The sequence below is a fragment of the Curcuma longa genome, unplaced genomic scaffold, assembly GCF_044706935.1.
Source record: "Curcuma longa cultivar G26 ecotype Majalengka, Jawa Barat unplaced genomic scaffold, ITB_CL_G26_1.1 utg3290_np1212_1714210_RagTag, whole genome shotgun sequence".
Classification (NCBI taxonomy): domain Eukaryota; kingdom Viridiplantae; phylum Streptophyta; class Magnoliopsida; order Zingiberales; family Zingiberaceae; genus Curcuma; species Curcuma longa.
In genome coordinates this window covers 845,362-863,655 of record NW_027435602.1, presented here as the reverse complement: position 1 = coordinate 863,655, position 18,294 = coordinate 845,362, and the positions used below count along the sequence as shown (strand labels likewise).

The 18,294-nt window shown below is 36.3% G+C and overlaps 3 protein-coding genes across 4 annotated transcripts; 1 reads left to right on the top strand and 2 right to left on the bottom strand.

The window, feature by feature from the left end:
- Nucleotides 1–821: 821 nt before the first annotated feature.
- LOC141820471 (SEC12-like protein 1) lies at nucleotides 822–8,540 on the top strand. The gene is made up of 10 exons (XM_074707797.1): nucleotides 822–1,082; nucleotides 1,167–1,267; nucleotides 3,122–3,254; nucleotides 4,281–4,372; nucleotides 5,004–5,103; nucleotides 5,192–5,264; nucleotides 5,340–5,460; nucleotides 7,470–7,589; nucleotides 7,989–8,059; nucleotides 8,150–8,540. The coding sequence occupies exons 1-10, from the start codon at nucleotides 915–917 to the stop codon at nucleotides 8,323–8,325; spliced, it is 1,155 nt and encodes a 384-aa protein (XP_074563898.1). The 5' UTR covers nucleotides 822–914; the 3' UTR covers nucleotides 8,326–8,540.
- A 1,666-nt stretch (nucleotides 8,541–10,206) lies between these two features.
- LOC141820367 (bax inhibitor 1-like) lies at nucleotides 10,207–13,532 on the bottom strand. 2 transcript variants are annotated; one of them, XM_074707665.1, is made up of 7 exons: nucleotides 13,370–13,532; nucleotides 13,022–13,165; nucleotides 12,848–12,939; nucleotides 11,060–11,246; nucleotides 10,825–10,980; nucleotides 10,668–10,727; nucleotides 10,207–10,328 (listed from the first exon to the last, which is right to left on the bottom strand). In XM_074707665.1, exons 1-6 carry the CDS (start codon nucleotides 13,469–13,471, stop codon nucleotides 10,671–10,673), a joined length of 738 nt encoding a protein of 245 aa, XP_074563766.1. In that variant the 5' UTR covers nucleotides 13,472–13,532; the 3' UTR covers nucleotides 10,207–10,328; nucleotides 10,668–10,670. The 2 variants fall into 2 exon arrangements, with proteins under 2 accessions (XP_074563766.1, XP_074563765.1); XM_074707664.1 differs by lacking the exon at nucleotides 10,207–10,328 and having other exon boundaries at nucleotides 10,459–10,727.
- Nucleotides 13,533–14,517: 985 nt separating this feature from the next.
- On the bottom strand, nucleotides 14,518–17,598 carry LOC141820414 (protein neprosin-like). The gene is made up of 7 exons (XM_074707722.1): nucleotides 17,288–17,598; nucleotides 17,017–17,103; nucleotides 16,664–16,909; nucleotides 16,372–16,536; nucleotides 16,241–16,294; nucleotides 15,758–15,904; nucleotides 14,518–15,124 (listed from the first exon to the last, which is right to left on the bottom strand). Exons 1-7 carry the CDS (start codon nucleotides 17,447–17,449, stop codon nucleotides 14,747–14,749), a joined length of 1,239 nt encoding a protein of 412 aa, XP_074563823.1. The 5' UTR covers nucleotides 17,450–17,598; the 3' UTR covers nucleotides 14,518–14,746.
- Nucleotides 17,599–18,294: the final 696 nt, after the last annotated feature.

The following is an 18,294-nucleotide window of genomic DNA, read 5'->3' as shown; positions in this document are numbered from 1 at the left end:
AAATATCCTCTAGTATTATTTTGTACTCTTCTCTCCCACCTAAACCTTAAATCCTAATTTCTGAATTAGTCAAACTCGTTTTAGAAGCTACGGATTCATAGCTACTACACTTACAACAACTACGAATTTATAATTGTTATAATGCATCCAACATTTTTAATATTAAAAAATATTCATGTTGTAGCATTTATGAATTTATAACTACTATAATACATACTTAACATGTTCAAAAATCATGTTATAGTAATTATGAAATCATAACTGCTAAAAAATGAATTCAATCCTATTCATTTATCATTCATTAGTAGGGATGAACAATCGATTCAAAACTAAACCGACCTACTTAATTTAATCGAATAAATCGAATGTCAAAATTGATATCTACTAGCACCAATGCGGTGTTGGTTTTGAAAACTAACACCGCACTGTAGTATGATTTTTAAAATATAATATCATAAAAATTAGCACCACGATGATCGTGGTGTTAGTTTTCAAAATACAATATCATAATATAATAGTGTTGTATTTTAAAAATAAACATAATATAATATTAATTTATTTAATGATAACTATAAAATCGTAATGATTATAACGTTGATTTAATCTGTTTATTAAATATTTTTAATAAAATATAAATATTATAATATATCCCAAGCGACGTGAGATACTGAAAGGCATTTAGCTGAACGCGGTTAAATCCCAAGCGAAAACTTGATAAGCATGGCGTTGACCCACGGTCGCAACAAAGGGCTATAAAATGCCATCACGGCGATATCGCCCCTCGAATATCCCTCGTCCCTTATCTCGCGCAACCCCACCCCACACCCACCTTCACCTAGCAGATAATTCTTCGACGCGGGGATCGAAACCCTTTTCTGTTCGAGGGAGATCGAGGTGAATCGGAAGAGGGAGAAATGGAGGGCGACGACACGGCAGGGCCGGCGACGTGCGCGGCGTGGATCCGGGGACCGGATAAGCGGCTGCTGCTGGTGATGGGGAGGGCGAGGAACCGCTCCTGCCCTCCCGTGATCGACATCCTCGAGTTCGACGCCAAGACCGCTTCCCTCTCCCCCGATCCCCTGGTTCGTATTCGCCTCCCTGCCCTTCGCTTTCTTGTCCCCGTTGGTTCTGGATGACGTGGATGAAGAGTGATGCTGTTGTCGTAGGCGAGGTTCGTGATCAGGGATGAGGAGGGAGGCGATCCACTGGGGTTCGCGGTGCACCCTAGCGGGGATGAGTTCGTTTGCTCCACGGCCAGCGGCTGCAGGTGAAAATTTCCATCTTTTTGCAGTTTGGAGGTTTTAAAAAGTTAGGGCAATTACTACTGATTGGCACATTTCTTTGTCGTTGACGTAGATCTAGATATTTGGGGAAAAAAAAGAAGAAGCTAATTTAACTTTATCATAGATAGTTTAGTCAAACAGCCACTATTTGTGGTGACTAGAACTTAATGCAACACCATCACTGTGAAATGCATATGAGGCTATCCATTAAGTATCCTATGGAAAACAACTTCCACCAAATTTCAGTGCATGATGATTGAGATTTTACTTGCCATGGCTTTTCTCCCAGTGAGTTGCACAGGTTGCCTCCTGAATCCTGATCAAGATTTCCCGTCGTACTTACTGCATTATTAAAAGCCCATCCCTTTTGAGTTATTTCCAAGGGAAAATTCAATATGATACTTTTTTTCTTGAAAAATGACTGCTAGGTTTCAATAATGTCAAAATATCCTTCAGAGATTATAAGCAATACGACTTTCTGTACTGCAAATCCTATAATTCAAGAAGAACTAATGAGCTTACATTTCCTCAATGTTTATGCAAAAACCTTTCTTTGTTCCAGAACCATCTTTTATGGTACTTATAGATTCCCTTTTCAGCAATTTTCACTAGATCTGAGTGGATTTTGAAAATTTTCTATTGATCATCATCACCATTATTTAACCATGCTTTGCTTAACTTTAGAATCAGCTACATGGATCCTATCCCTCTGTTGAGATCTAATGCAAGACTATATCATTGTTAATATTCAAATCAATTCAAACGTCTTTATGATATTAAGTTTTCTTTTGTTTTCCTACACCTTACACCTCCAATAGTTGTACTACTAGCAAGGTTCAAAATCTTGAGTCATGTCGAAGTGTTGGTCTTTGACTCGAACGATACTGTTTCGATATCATGCCAATGTTTCGATGCATGATGTCGGTAATGGATTGAAGTTGGAAAGGATGAAACAAAAAAAAGAAACATTGTCTATGTCGAGTAGGATTTTAAATCTTATACCTTGCCCCTATGAAATGGTCGGAATATATCATTCTGATAAATTATTGAAGCTCGATACCACTCAATACGAATAGTGTCTTCTTCCTTTTGCTTCCTCGCCTTCCTTCTTCAAATTTTAATTTGTCACTAGCATCATGCATCGGAGCATCGACACGATACTGGAATAGACCGAAATTACGGCACGACTTGAGATTTTGAACCTTGGTGCATAGTGGTATCCAGTTTTAGTGATTTACTAAATTGGTTTCAACTGTTTCACCTAACACGGTATGAGATTTCAAACCATGACTACTAGTATGTACATTATCACTTGTGTCTTTTATCAAATATAATGTTTTTTTTTTCTAACTCAAGTTTTTGCTAAATATCTTAGTTAGAAAATTTTTACTTTTATCTCCTTAACTTATTTGATCTTCAATAAAAAAATTATATGAACATACATGTTTACCACCAACCTTCATTTTCTATAAAGATTCTTAACAATATTTTCTCTCAATTTCAAGCAAATCTATGATTCAAAAACGTACCATCAGTTCAGTCTCTAAAACAAAAGTATCCTTAAGAATATAATTTATAAAGAATCCTTGAATGCGTACCATCAGTTTTTTTTTTGTGCATTTCATTACCTAAATCTCTGCACTTACTCTAACTTAACATCCCAATAAATATTTTTCTCCTAAATCTTAGTTTACTAAGTTACCACAGAACTTGCAATTCCTTTTCTCTTTACACGTTCTCCTCGTCAACTATGTAGAACAAGTTTATTTGTTTGTTTATTTTTGGCTTTTACCTTCAGTGAGAAATTTCAAAAAACAGTTCATTTCTTTTGTTTGCAGATTATATGACTTAGATTATCGCAATTGGAGTATAAAAATTGTGGCCAAAGATCTTCCCGCTATCCAGTCCATTGGCATTCAGAAATGTTTGGCGTTTAGTACGGATGGTCTGAAATTTGCTGTTGGTGGAGAAGTATGTATAATCTCTCTTCCTAGACTCTTCATGAATTATAATTCTGTGTGTGTGTATAAATATATCGAAAAAGGGATATTTAGTTCCTTATGTACATATCAAACTTTGCATGAATACTAATTTTAAAAAACTTGAAGACAAATATGAAGAGATACATACAAATTTGTTGGCATAATTATGCACGAGCATTTAAGACTTGCAGATGGTTATAGCTTGAAATCTTGACTTAGGATACTGATGAATATTTTATCCATTCGTAAAATAGTCTTAGTTTAATAGTCACTTTAAAAAGGAAATAATCAACGTCCATATATCATGTTTTAAAAAAAATCAACAATTGGAAAATCAAAGGGATACATATAACTTTTTTGCCATAATTATGCACAGGAATAGAAGGGGGAGCCTTGGCGCTGCCCTTTTTTTAATTATGCACGGGAATCTAATATTGATAGTTACAGGTACCTCCTATACCTTGAAATCTTGATTTAGGATACTGATAGATATTTTATCCATGGAGAAATAGTCTTTAGTTTAATAGAAACTTGAAAAAGGATATCCATATATCATGAGATACCATCTTTGTAAAATAAAAGCCAGAAGATGATTCCATTAGGAGAATTAAGTGCTGATCATAAATCTTAAGATGATTCTGGATTGAAACTTACCGGGGAGAAATTGGAAGAGACCAAATGCCATCGTAGTGGGCAAGTGCAATGAGGAAATGGCTGTTAAACAAGTGACATGGTGTAAAGATAGAGCAGATGGTGAATGGTATCAGCTTGAAGGTTAGTGGGAAACTGAAATCCAAATTAATTAAAATATATAGATTGAATTAAAAAAAACATAAGAAAGTTCTTCTGATGTTTAGGAAGAATCTTTAAAATTCTCCCTTTTTATATTGGTATACATTAGTCTACATATACAACATGTGTAATACAGAATCATATACTGAATGTGTTTTGATGCTCTGCTACCACATCTACTTAATTAAACATTGAAAGTATTTTGCTTTTCTTTTAACTTCAGGATGGACATCTTAGAATATTTCATTGGCCAACCTTGAATTTGCTCTTGGATGAGCCAAAAGCTCATAAATCATTTAGAGATATGGATATCAGGTAAAGCACCTCTTTTTCATCACCCGTTATCATGTTTCTTCTTTTAATTGATATGCTCTTGCATATAAGAGAGTATCTGAGTCCAGCATTACTTTCTATTTGAACTTGATGCGAAGTGCATCATGTCTGCTTGCATATTTTTCAACCGCCCAGAAGTTGGACAGATTTCTTTATAACAAGCAGCTTGAAGTTTGGGTCTGCTCTATTTAATTTTGTTTCCCATTTACGTACTCTGATTGCTGTATAAACATATGGGATAATTTGGTAATATTGTTCTGATCAGAAGTGCCTTAGGTAGACGTATGATTGCTAACCTTCAGAAGCTTTTGATGCAGAAAATAAATGAGATTAATATCAAACTGTTTAAAAATTAATGCTTTGAAATGCAATGAATTCCTTAGGAGATGAAACATGATTGAACTTGACATCAAACTAGCTGAAAACTCTTGAAGTTATGACATGTTAGAGTTGCGGAAGTAATTGTTAGTTTGGAACTTCAGTAACTGATTAAATCTTGTGACTAGGAGAAACTGTTATTATTAATTTGGCTAAGAGCTAACTAATTAATTTTGAGTTTTTGATAGGTTACTTTAAAATTTGTACTATCACCAGATTCACCTTTATTTACCAGCTTAGACTCAGAATTCTTAGTTTCAACTTCTACTGATGGCTCTGCAAGAATATGGAAGATAACTGAAGGTGCTCCACTTGTTTCATTAACTCGCACTGCAGTAAGCTTTCTCTCCAACATCTTGTATTTTGTGTTTACAAACTACTGAGATCTGTAATTTATAATGCCTTTTCTATTGCTTCTCTTAGGATGAGAAGATTGAGTGTTGCCAATTTTCTAGAGATGGAACCAAACCTTTCCTATTTTGCACTGTCCAGAAAGGTAGCTAACTGTCAACCTAACAAAGTCATTACAATTACTACTAATTTTCTGAATATTTTATTTGATTGAAAATAGGTAGTAAAGTGGTAACTACAGTATGGGATATGAGTACATGGAACAGAATTGGCTACAAGAAGCTAATAGGAAAGCCTATTTCTGTTCTTTCAATTAGCTTGGATGGGAAATACCTTGGACTGTAAGTGCTCTTGGCAATTTGTACTCCAATTGTCCATACAGGTACTTAATTTTAATGAGAAGTAAAACTTGTTTCACCCCTAATAAAATGCAACAAATAATTTGATAAATCAAATTCACATAAAGAACAATCAGCTGTGTGCTGGAGGTTTTTAAGGTCATCTTGAACTCTTATATTTTCCTGGTCTTTCACTCTTTTTAGTTTTTCTTTTTTATTCGCCTTTTCTCTCTTTCTATTCTAGCCTTTCTGTCTGTATTATATCCTCTTACAAAAAGATTTTACTTCAAATTTCAGATCATGTTTGTGTTTGAGATATATGATTGCTATTGAGCACTTCTTGTCTTTTCAAGTGTCTGTTCTTGTTGACTAAAATCATTTCTTTGTTTTTTATTATTTTTGGGATAAATCTTCTTTTTCTAATGTTTTATATTTTAACTACAAATGATCTGACGTTCACATCTTCTGAGGTAGTTATAGAGCTTTGAACATCTCAAGTTTCTCTAGCATAGGGAACACGTAGGCCAACTTCTGTCAGGTTAAGTTTACTTATTCTGAAAGGAAAGAGGGATTAGTGAGAAAGGATGGAGTTGATTCATGGAAGGAGAAAAAGAAAACAAAACAACAACAATCAATTTTTATCCCACCAAGTAGGATCGATTATATGGATCCTCCTATGTCATTCGACTCGATCCCCGATTAAGGAAGAAGAAAGCAAATATGATAAAAATTTGATTATTTCCAAGTGGGGAACCCATTCCATTACAAGTAATCAAGGGATTTCTACCTAGATTCTACCAAAACTGGATCCTTTAAGTTACATAATCACTCAAAGCAACAAGGTTTGAGAGAAGTCATTTCTTACATGAAGACTAAGTGGGATCCCTTGACTTTATAACTATGTCAAATATGGTTTACCAAGAGATTATCCTGGTCATCCTTCCTTGAACCTAGCCTTGATAAACAATAATACAAAGGTGCAACTATAAGCACTAGGGTGTGGTCACTATGAAGTGGTAAACTTGTCATGAAAAAACACACACATCTTTAGTTAACTATCTTTAGGGTATTCTAGAAAGTCATTTGTGCATCACCTCTTTGAGTTCAAAGCATTTAAACTTGACAAAAGGTTGTGAGCACCAAAATTGCATCCATAACAAATTCAAATTCTCAAAACTTGTAGAGAGGAAAAATATCATAAATCAAAGAAGAATCAATTACATAGTGATCCAAATCCCTTTATAAATCACAACAAAGGCCAGTTGTAGTGCAAGGTGACTATCATAGCTGTCGGTTGTGGTTGACTTGGGGAAGACAGTGCTGTTAGGTGACGGATCTCAGCATTCCTGGTTACCTGGCACATGACATTCTCTACGGTGGTGCAAGGTACCTAGGGGTTTGTATTGTCTGTGGTAGTTGCAATGAGGGTCTAGAGGGCCATTCGGATAGTGCAATACTGGTGGTGGGCATAGACTGTTGTTTGTTAATGGAGAAGTCGGGGTTGATGTGGAAATAAAAGAGAGCAAGTGCTTGTAGCTGGTGGTTTCCAATGGTACAGGTGATATGGAAGAGGTATTGGATCAGTTGTAAACCTAGTGGAGTAAGAAGAGAATGGATTGGAGAAGGGATAGCTGATAAAAACCAAGGGAGGAGAGAGACAACTGACAAGGAAGAACAAAAGTGTGGATCAGATTGTTTAGATACCTCTTGGTGCAGACAAAGAGGGGACAGTGTGAGGAGAGAACAGGGAAACAAAAGAGATCAAGATGAAACAACAGCAAATTGTATTAGTGCTATTGTATTTTCTCCCTTATTAGCCCGTCTTACCATCATCACACAAATTCCATGCTCCGTAGTCCCTATACTCCGAACAACAATTTTACCATGAGTATGATGAATGTTGAATCAACCTGTTTGTACATGCCAACAAGTTATTATCGATTGAAGATTTTCTTAGCTTATACATGTCATTCCTTTGCCAATGAACGTTTGGCTATCATTTCTTAAAACAGTGGAACCAAAGATGGTGATATGTGCGTAGTCGAAGTAAACTCAATGTCAATCTCTCACTTGAGTAAGAAGCTTCATCTTGGCACTCCCATCTCGTTGCTGGAATTTGCTCCCAAAGAAAGGTATGGACACTGTTTACATGCTTAAAGTAAGCTAGACATACAGCGTGTTGGTGGTTATGGTTTTTTTTTGGTGCTACCAAGTTTTTTATTTCAAGACAAGAAGGAAAATATTTATCATATGCAATGCAAGATGTTTAAATTTCAATATAATAAAAAATGGTTTATGAATATGCAAATACTAACTGCTCAAATATATAAACCTGTTTAATGTAGGAATTCAATTAAACACAAAATTGTATGCATACCAAGGCAACTGATGGGTGGTAATGGACAAGTTGAGAATTGCACCATTCAGAAATTTCTTTTTCTTCCTTTTAGTGACTTGTCAATTTACACTTACAAATATTGGAGTTTCACTCTGAAGATGGTTATCTAGACAGTCCCTTGTGGATCATGCAGGGTTGTTATTTCTACTTCAACTCAATGGGGGTTCAAGCTTACCAAACTCGATGTGCCTGCAGATTGGAAGGGTACATCATTCTGTTTCATTCTTAACTTTCTCATCTTTTATAATCCTGGCATTTAACATTTTAGGTTTTGTTGTCTTTTTTCTTGTACAGAGTGGCAAATCTACTTGATATTAGTGGGCCTCTTTCTGGCTTCCCTAGTTTTGTTTTATATATTTTATGAGAATTCTGACTCATTCTGGAACTTCCCTCTTGGAAAAAACCAACCTGGAAGATTCCCAACCGCAGCTTTCACCGATCCTCAACCGTCAGAAGATGGTGCCTGGTGAGGACTCAGAGGCTTTGCCTAGATTTGGTCTACTGGCAGACAAAGACCGACAACCGTCTTGGTATCCTCTAAATTTGTCATGTTAAAGTATTCTTATTCGTGTATATGGTTATGGTTTAGAGATTGACTGCCAACATCTAATGCAACAACCAATCATGATATCCTCTAAATTTGTCATGTTAAAGCATTCTTATTCATGCATATGGTTATGGTTTAGAGATTGACTGCCAACATAATGTGAATTCTTCAACAACGATAGTCAGGGATTAAGAAGCGCAACGATGTCTTCTGGCATAGGCATGTTACTGTCTGCTCTAGGTGTAACTTGGGTTAGCACAGTTGTCCTCAAAACTGAGTGCAAATGTCTCAGGTATTAAACAACTGGATTTTCAGCTTCAGGTGAATGACAAACCTAGATATCTATCATAAATTTAAAGCTCATGCATAGCACACGTATTATAGGTTAGTTTCGACAAGTCTTCAATGATAATATATTTGCTGTCGGACAACTGATAGTGAGTTGGTTAAGACCTGATCATATGGATCAGTTCAGGTAGCATAGTCAAGAAGGAACGCTACTTTAGTTCAATTATAAAAGATATTTGATTGAATCAAATTTTAGCCAGTTCAATTATAAATTAAGTGTTTTAAATATCTTCTAATTGTAAAATATATATTATTTGCAACCTTTGTAAATAGGATAAAATAACGAAGATAAAATCTAATGTAACTTACTTTTCTAAAGGAATGTATCCTAGCTCGTTTATTAACACAATATGAGATATTCGATTTGGCAACTAAGAACGTTCTTATCGAACTTCATATTTTCTAGGATCAGTTATTGACTTCCCTTTACTGTGATATTACTTTTTCCCTCAGTGGTTGTTGGGAAAACGACACATGAGATGGTCACATGCCATAGGTGGTCTGTGATTCCCATTATTCTTACCAAGGTCACACAATAGTTAATGCAGGAGAACAAAACAAACAAAAAGAAACTCGCATACCAATTGCTAATAAGGTATTTACATGATTTGACAACTTCAAGGTTCTTACTCCGCTTTTTATAATCTAATGAGTCACTTCGAAAGCTGTTATCTGTTTCCTTTTTAATCATTTATGGAGAAACCTCTTGTAACAAAACTTTACCCTCTATTCTACTAATGACTATTTAAACTATTAGAATCCACTATCATCGACTAGAACATGAGCTCTTCAAACTCTCCTACAAGTATGCACGCTGAAAAAAACTAACTTAAACCCTGAGTATAAATATCAAACTCAAAATTGAAATATGATTGCACCAATAATTGCATTTTTTTTATATTTAATAATTTGTTAAAGTTTAAAAAAAAACCAATAAATGTCAATGCAATGCAATTCATACAACGTGACCTAAACCTAAGTCCACTCTTCGCCTAAACTCTCCCTCTAAAGTTGATAATTTGTCAAATTCATCATTAATAGAGAACAAAGTTCCCTTAATTTGTTTCTCTCTTCCCTTCTAATTTCACACTAGATTTCTCTTAATTCCAAAAATATAGAACCTCCCTAGAGAACAAATTTTTTAACTTAAATCTTTGCTCTCGTCGTCCCTTTTGATAAACGTCCCTTTGAGAGGTATATTAAAAAGATACATAAACAATATCTCAATTATTGATTGCATCCCTCTATAATAATCCTTGGAGTATATTTAAAATTCATTTTTATTTTTTATGTTTTTTATTAATCTTCCATATCCGATTAATCTTGAAGACTAACGACCTCATCAAATATAAAATATACCTTTGTCTCATTTGAATTTTGAACCTTGGTACTCTGAATTCCACTCTTAAACTTCCTTTTAGCTTTATATTCAAAGTCTCTTAATGAACTATTAGCATGAATATCAAGCTCCCTTGATCATCATAGTCCATGAAATATCAAGCTCCCTTATCATCTTAGAGCGTAAGAAACTGAGGTCATGTGTGCTCTGTATCTCACGCCGATAGTACGGTTGGGGACCTGCAATCCAATTATAGAATGCGTACAATAATCGAAGCTGATGTCACATTATCATCATGTGTTCGTCCGATCAAATAAATGATTGTTCCAATGACGCACACACATCGTATGCATAAGCAAAGCCTGCGACTTACATCAAGTAATTTCCATTTCTAATCTATAAAAGTTAGTCCGGAAGCCAACAACAATTTTTAGGTGGTTTTACGCGGTCACACCGTCCAAGTTCATAATTACAGTAAGCTTGTGTGATGAGTGTCTTAAGTAAACACAGACGCGTGACAGTCGGAAACAAAGAGAAAAACATAACAATAAAACATTTAGGTTGTAATAAGTGTGTACCATTTAAGATTTCTTCTTCTTCTTCCTTCCGTCTTCGGATTTCTCCGATGCATTTTTTAACTGCACAATAAAACATATTTTTAAAAAAATAAGAGAGAACTCGACAAAATATGAAGCAATTTATCAAATACAGAGCTGGCAATGAAACTGAGCTTACCATGATGATAAGAATACGGACAAAAACTGCAAGAAAATCTGTAAAGAGGGTCAACGCATGTTTCACATAGTCCAACTCTCCACGAGAGGCTCTCTCTATGATCACTTGAGTGTCGTAGACCATGTATCCGATGAAAATTAGCAGTCCGAGGTAAAGCTGGAAAAAAATGAATTTAAATTTTAGATCGAGGAATCGTGGACGACTTCCATAATTCACTTTCTTTTTCTTCGACTACCTCAATTTTGAGGCCAGCAGCAGATTGACCAAAGAGGGAACTAGCCAACTGCAACCATACGAGTACAGAAAGGCCAGAAGACAGCAATCCACCCAGGTAAAGATATTCTCTCCTCTTGGAGACGAGGGCGGCTCCTGAGAAACACGCAAATGCGATGGCAGTTCCGACAAAAGCAGTGATAAGTATGCTGCAACAAATATCAACCATCAGTCATGTATAAAACCCAACACTATTAGAAGTTGTTACGGCCGCATCCTAGTGCACTATTGCTCTACTAAAGAAGCACATAGTGTATTCCAAGAATGTTCAGCACGAAGTTCATCCAAACATGTATCATGTTGCAGCGTGTTCCATATAAGCAGCAGCAACAGTGCAGAAAGCAATCAAATGATGGTTTCCACCACTGGTAACTCCACACAAAGAATCAGTCGGGTTAAAGTTGGTTTTACTTTTGATAGAAATCTAGGAAGGGAAATGGAATTGAAAGAGAAAGGAAAGGAAAGAAATTTAGATAAATTTTATAACCTTTCCCTTTCGTTCCCTAATTGTCTACCCAAGTAAACCATCAATCATCCCAAGTTTCATTTGTTCCATTTATTTAAGGTTGGATATCCTTCTACTCAAGTATCTTCAGCCTAATCTTTCTACTCAGGTAACTTCAGACTAAATTGGGAAGAATTCATGCAATAAATGAACCAAACCTAATCATGGTCCTACAAGAAACCAATAGAATCTCACATGTCACATGTTATGCTTAATACAATGAAATCTAATCATGATGCCAACAGTGTTTTTGTTCCTCTTCTCTGGGGGAAGCTAGTTTGTTGCATATCTAGGTGGCATCATCACAATAACATGAGAGGTGAATCAAACTCGAAGGATACCACCTGCATTCTTTACCATTTTTCCTCTATACTTTTATATTGACATCACCAAGAATTTCAAGTTATTCAAATTATGTAAAATTAGAATTGAATGTTATATTTATTCAATAATAAGAAAGAAGAAACTACATAAGCAGAATGATATAGTCATTACTTTAAAATTTGGAGAAATCTCTAAAGGATACATGAATAAATACTGATATCCAATCATATAAGCACAATGCTGATGCATACTCAAAAAAAAAAAAAATCATACAAACCATTCCTTTGAATGTCAATATGTCATAATTCCAGTTACTCAGCTTACATCATACCAACTATTTCTTTATGTCATCATTCTGACCGTTCATTTTCATCCCATATTCCCATTACATTTGGGCTTTTTAAACACCAGATCTCCTCTTCCTCCTACAACCAGAAGAAACTACAGTCATCTTCTTTTCCTTCTCTAGGTTTTTTTTGTTTTGTTTTTGTTTTTGGACAAGGCTAACTGCAGGTGCTATTGTTCTATTTGTATTCAGTCAGATTGTTACATCTCTAGGAGACACGTATAAATTTTTAGGTAATAAGATTGACTTATATTCATCAAGTCATTGCTCTCACTTTGAAATCTTGTAAGAAACACATGTTAATGTGATACGTAAACTGCAGCTATACACTTCACATAGCTAACAAGCAAAGATCAATATGCCTTGCAGAATTCGGAACAGATAACAAAAAATTTTCACATAACTAACAAGATGGAATATCAATATGCATTCTAGTATTAAGGAGCAGATGACAAAGAACTTGAACATCTCTTGCAATATACCATACAAACCAGTAAACTTGGAAGCATACAAAGCAAATGATTTCTCAAAAATAAAATCATAATGCTCCATATATGGACACAAGGAAACAGTACCTGTAGTCGAAGTCAATGGCAAACTCAATCAAAGGGCCAATAGAGGCCCCGTCGAAAACAGATGCTGCCATCAGAAGCCCAAACCTCCTTTTCTGTTGCCAGAAAGAGAAGATGAACAAAAGGATAACGCATCTCTATCTTCTCTGCAGCAAATGATCAAGAAGAAGGGCTCACCTCTTCATACGGGGGCGTGGAAAGGAGCCACATGATGCTAACAAAGAAACCAACCATCGTAAAGAAGCCACCAACGTTCATCAGAATGTGAAGATAAGCTCCAGCAGCTGATGCAACGAGCGCACAACATAGCGTCAAGTAGACCTGCATCCCATCCCCAATCGAAAGGTCATAAAACAGATCATAATTTCCAGCGTGAATTAGAGAAAACCCTAAGAAGTAAAAAAAACGGATCTAAACAAAATATGGTTATATGAAGAGAAAATTATCAAATAATTATCAAATCAGGAGGAAGAAAAGGAGAACGAGGGAAACTAGACAAGAAGGAAAAAAAACATCGATCTATACCAGCTTGAGGTGGTTTTGAACATTCGAAGAGATCCGATCGAAATTTTTGAAGGAATCGTGAGACCATCCGCTGTAGGATTGGGATTGGAAGAACGAATCCATTTCTCTCTTCCTCCGCGAACAAGGAAAGCCGATCAAAGTCTCTCGTATGAGCGAAAGTTGGTTCTCCCTTCGCCTTTTATACGCTCGCGATAGTCGCTTCTCGAAGCGTCTCGAGGGTTCGTGCGGCTTCTAGATCAATCAATTGGTACCGTCGGATCAAGAAGAATCCGTACCAGTGACACAAGAGTTCGTTTACCTTAAATTTATATGATTTCATAAGTATTTTAAAATTAATTTATATATTATATTTAATGAAGTACATATTAATTTAGATTTAAAATTACGTATTTAGAATAATTTCAAACAGTAGTTTTTATTCAAAATGGTGCTGATTTTATATGTTTATTTAAATCAAAATTTAATCTAAATCCAATAAAAAGTATTTAGAATTTCTTTAGAATATTAATTATTACTTGATCAATATTTAATTCATAGAGTAAACTAATTACTATGGATGCAAACAAAGATTTAACACTTTAAAAATGTTAATGAAAATAAATTGATTTGAGTTGCAATTGAATTTTGGTTATTTTTTTATTATTTGCAAAGACGGTTCATAAAGATAATTGTAAGAGGTATTACTTATTTGATTTTCTTTTCAAATAATATTTCTTCACATAATTATATGCTAAGAGATTAGTATATTGCCGATTTAGTAGCACAAATTTATTTTTAAAAAATAATTATAGGTTTAGCATTGTTGAAATATGATAAACTCTTGAATAAAGTTGAGTGCTCACTAATGCTATGTTTATTCAGACGGATGAATCTTTTACAACTCTGCTACGTCATAATCAGAATAAAGTTGAGTGCTCACTAATGCTATGTTTATTCAGACGGATGAATCTTTTACAACTCTGCTACGTCATAATCAATTCACAAATCAACTTAAGGAAAAATATCTATCTTTAAAGGAAAGGAAAGAGAAGGGAAAAAAAAAAAGTGAAGCGAATCCCTAGGAAAGAAGAGAGAAGAGAATGGCGATTGATACACATGAACCAAATAAATGGCTACAAGAAGCAGCAAGTTAAAGAGACACAGTAATAGGTACAAAATATCAACACAAAGTTCCTCTAATATCGATCACCTTCACAATTGTCTAGGACTAGTGTAGTAAGATTCCAACCCAAAGGACCTTCATGAACAATTATTGTTCCTCGACATAGAATCACACATGGGAAAACGATGCATAAAACACTCAAAGATGGTAGTAGTAGATTTCACAATTGCCTAGTACTCGACAAGTGTTGAAGGGTTCCAACTCAAATGCCCATTCTATGGACAATTATTGTTCCTACCAGGACCACCATAATAAATGTAGTGACCCCAGTCGTCATTATTGCCATTCCGAACGTCATAGCAGCTGGGTTCCTCAGTGAATGTACCGACCTCCTTCGGTGTCCTCAGATTGTTGGACTCATCCACTATCTGTATGTTCCTGAAGTAGCTTGCCTTGCCAAAACCTTCTTCAGGAAAATGGCCACTGCCCATCTCTGTTGATGTATGTTCGCCCTCGAGCTGTGAATTGACCACCTCCCCTCCCCACTGAACCATCGATGAACTGTCTGCCAAGTAGGAAAATAGGAAAGAAGGCCAGTAGCCCAGGACATAGTCATTTCCAAATTGAATCCACCAATGCCCCTCCTGTGGATCCTGTAACAATAACAGTTGTGTTTAGTTAAGTTGTATCGTACCGATAAAATGAATCACACGACTCACACGACTCTAGAACAAGCAAAGCAGAAAAGTTGCTTGCACAAATGAGTAACTCTACATGTTTAGTTCACAGGAATAGTATTATTCCACTCTTGACTGAAATTTGATGAACTTGGAATGATTATTCTGCCACAATTGCTATTCCTTGATGATTCTTCTTAGCTATTCCATATATCAAACCCATGAATCTTATTCTGATGTGTTGGAGTTCTTACTCCATGAAGCCAATTAAGGAATACATATCTTATCTACTACTCTATTCAATTCCAAAAGAATATTATATTCCTTAAGAATGCCATTCCATGAACCAAATGTACTATAAAGGTACAACGCATTAGGTTTTATTAAAAGAATCACCTGTTTTCTTTGTAATTTTCAACTGGCTATTCTAAAAGCTAATCCAAATTGATGTGTGATCCTTTTTCAGAAAACTTTAAGGTGAATTTTTGAGAAGCTAGTTATTGGTTGAAATGAGTAAGAAGGATGACAGATCATGAGACTTCTTGAAATAGTTATGCTGATTGGTTTTGAATGTTAATGCCAATTGGTTTTGATGAGCTTGATTTGTACCTTCCAAACGAGTATACTGATGTCATACTGTGATCCATGGTATTCGGAAAGGGGGTATATGCTGGCACCCATAGCAATGTCATTGTTGACCTGGATGAATCCTGAGCATAGAAGATTGTAGCACCCTGTCGCTTGATAAGCATCGCTCTGTTAATTTACAATCAGAACGTTAGAAAATGTGCTTGATAAGATGGAATATAGAACTTATTTACACCAAACTTGATACAAATAATTTCTTTCTATAGAAATATACCACATTTCTTGTGCCAAGTTCCATATCTTAGGGATACAATATTGGATAATTTAGGAATCCAAAACAAAAGAATTGATCAAAACTACAGAGTGGAAATCCATAATTTTAAGCAGCATCACTTCCCTATGGTGAATAACAGTAGAAAAGAATCCAAATAACACAAGAAAAGCCACATAATGTCTTAGTTTCAAATTTGTAATTGCAGAAGTTGAGAAGATATGTTAACTTACAGTCCAATAAGTAAATAACCTTGTATTGTTATCTCCATAGAGCTCTGGACTGACCTGATCATATCACGCCACAGTAAGGATCAGCGATGAACCTAAATTCTTTTTCATGTTTAGCGACTAACCAAACACACCTGCCAACCAGCTTCAATACTATTGAGATCATCCCCAAATGCTCCCCCTAAAATCCAGAGCTGAGACAAGCTGAACTCATTGGCTTGCTGAATCTTTGGCCTCCACACGTTTATGGTAGTTTTTGCCCCATAATATTTATCTCCCTCTACATAAGCAATTGCGTGCTATCAAAAGGACCAGCAGAAAAGAAAGGCAAATGAGAAAGGATGATGAACAAAATCATGGAACCCATGAACCAACACCAAACTGTTATTCAAAATCCTTTGTTGTTTTCTTTGTGTTTAACCATACCCGGTGGCCACTCTCATTGACAAGGTCAGGGTCAATAGATACCGACATTGGGACGGTTCTGTGCTTCTTCTTCCCATACCTTTTCACAGAGCTTGCTCTCAGCACATCATCCATCTTTGTTCTCCTGACGGGTATTGTCTCCTCGGGGCACCTCCCATTTTGGTGCCATGCCTGAGCCATTGAGTGGTCTTTCTCGTGGGATTCAACATTGTTCACAATCCCTTCGGGGAAGAAAGTGGGCTTCATCTGGTATATAAACAACATTTTTTAAAAGGCATCAAGGAATCGGAACTTTCAGTAAAGAAGAATAACTTGAGCAAAGATAGAGGCAGTAAGATCCATCAAAGGCAAACCTGTAAGGTGTGGTTTCTGAGGAAGGGGTGATCGAAGGCTGGTTGGCGAGAGACATGAACACAGTCAATTGTGTCCCCATCAGGACTCTGCAATGTTCATGTTCTTCTTCAAGGCAAACGCTTACAAATCTTAGAAAATGCAAGCAATATTCAAGAAAAAGTGTCCACCTCAAAGAAATACTCAATTTCTTTGAATTTGAGTATCATCTATACTCGAATCAAACTGAAAGGTAAAGAAAAAAAAGGAATAGCACAAGAGAAAGAGAGGGACCGTGATGGTCTTAACGGGGGGCTTGTTGAGCCGCTTGAGGTGCCGCATCGCCTTCAATTTGTGCCGGGTGGCCACGGCTGAACATTCTTGCCCAATGGCATCTGCACACGATAACCAGAGAAGCGTCGCCACGGCAAGGCACACGCCGAGATGCGCTGCCATTCTTCGCTGGCTATAGATATACGAGTAAAGGCAGCACCTTTCCCAACCCACCCCTTCCCTGTTTAGGGTTTCTCCGTCCTCATCACTTCGCCTTCGCTCCTCTAGCGCGGCTGCTGAAACGCATCACCCTGACGTTCTTATCCCAAGCGGAACAGTTCCTCTCTCTTTCCATCCGTCGATTCGTTCTGCTTTCCTTGTCTTGTTGTTAGCAACATGCCATTGGCGTCATCCAGTGGAGGGGAGCAGATCGGCCAGACAGCGCGAGTGCAGCCAAAACAAAGGCACAGTCATGGATCAATCACTGCGTCGGTGGCACTTTCGCTCTCTCTACGTGTATATCCCGCTGGGATTGGAGCGTAGCGGAGAGAGAGAAAACAACAGCGCAGCGATGGATGTCGTCTTGTGCCTCGTCGACGATAGATGCTCTGCCTCTGCCTCCGAGGGTGGTGGTCCGCTGCTGCTGCGCTCCATCTCCCCCTCTCCGACCTAATTACAGTCGACTCGTCTCTTTCCTCGGAGAGAGCGCAAGCAAACCAGATTCAACTGAAACAGGAACGTCCCATTCAATCAGATTTTTTTTTACTGCTCTTTTTTTATTTTATCCATCTCTATTTCTTATAAGCACAAATTGAATTCCAAAATATTTTGAATTTGGCATTTTACTAAAGGATCCTAAAGCTCTTAAATTTATTTTAAATGAGCACAAAAGTATTATAAACTGTTTAGACTTATCAAATATCTTTACCATCGAAAGTATTTAATATTCTTAAAGATCCAAGATTCTTATCAGATTGGCTTTGTTGCACTTCTATTTTTTTTTTCTGTATATTTTGAACCTTTTAAGG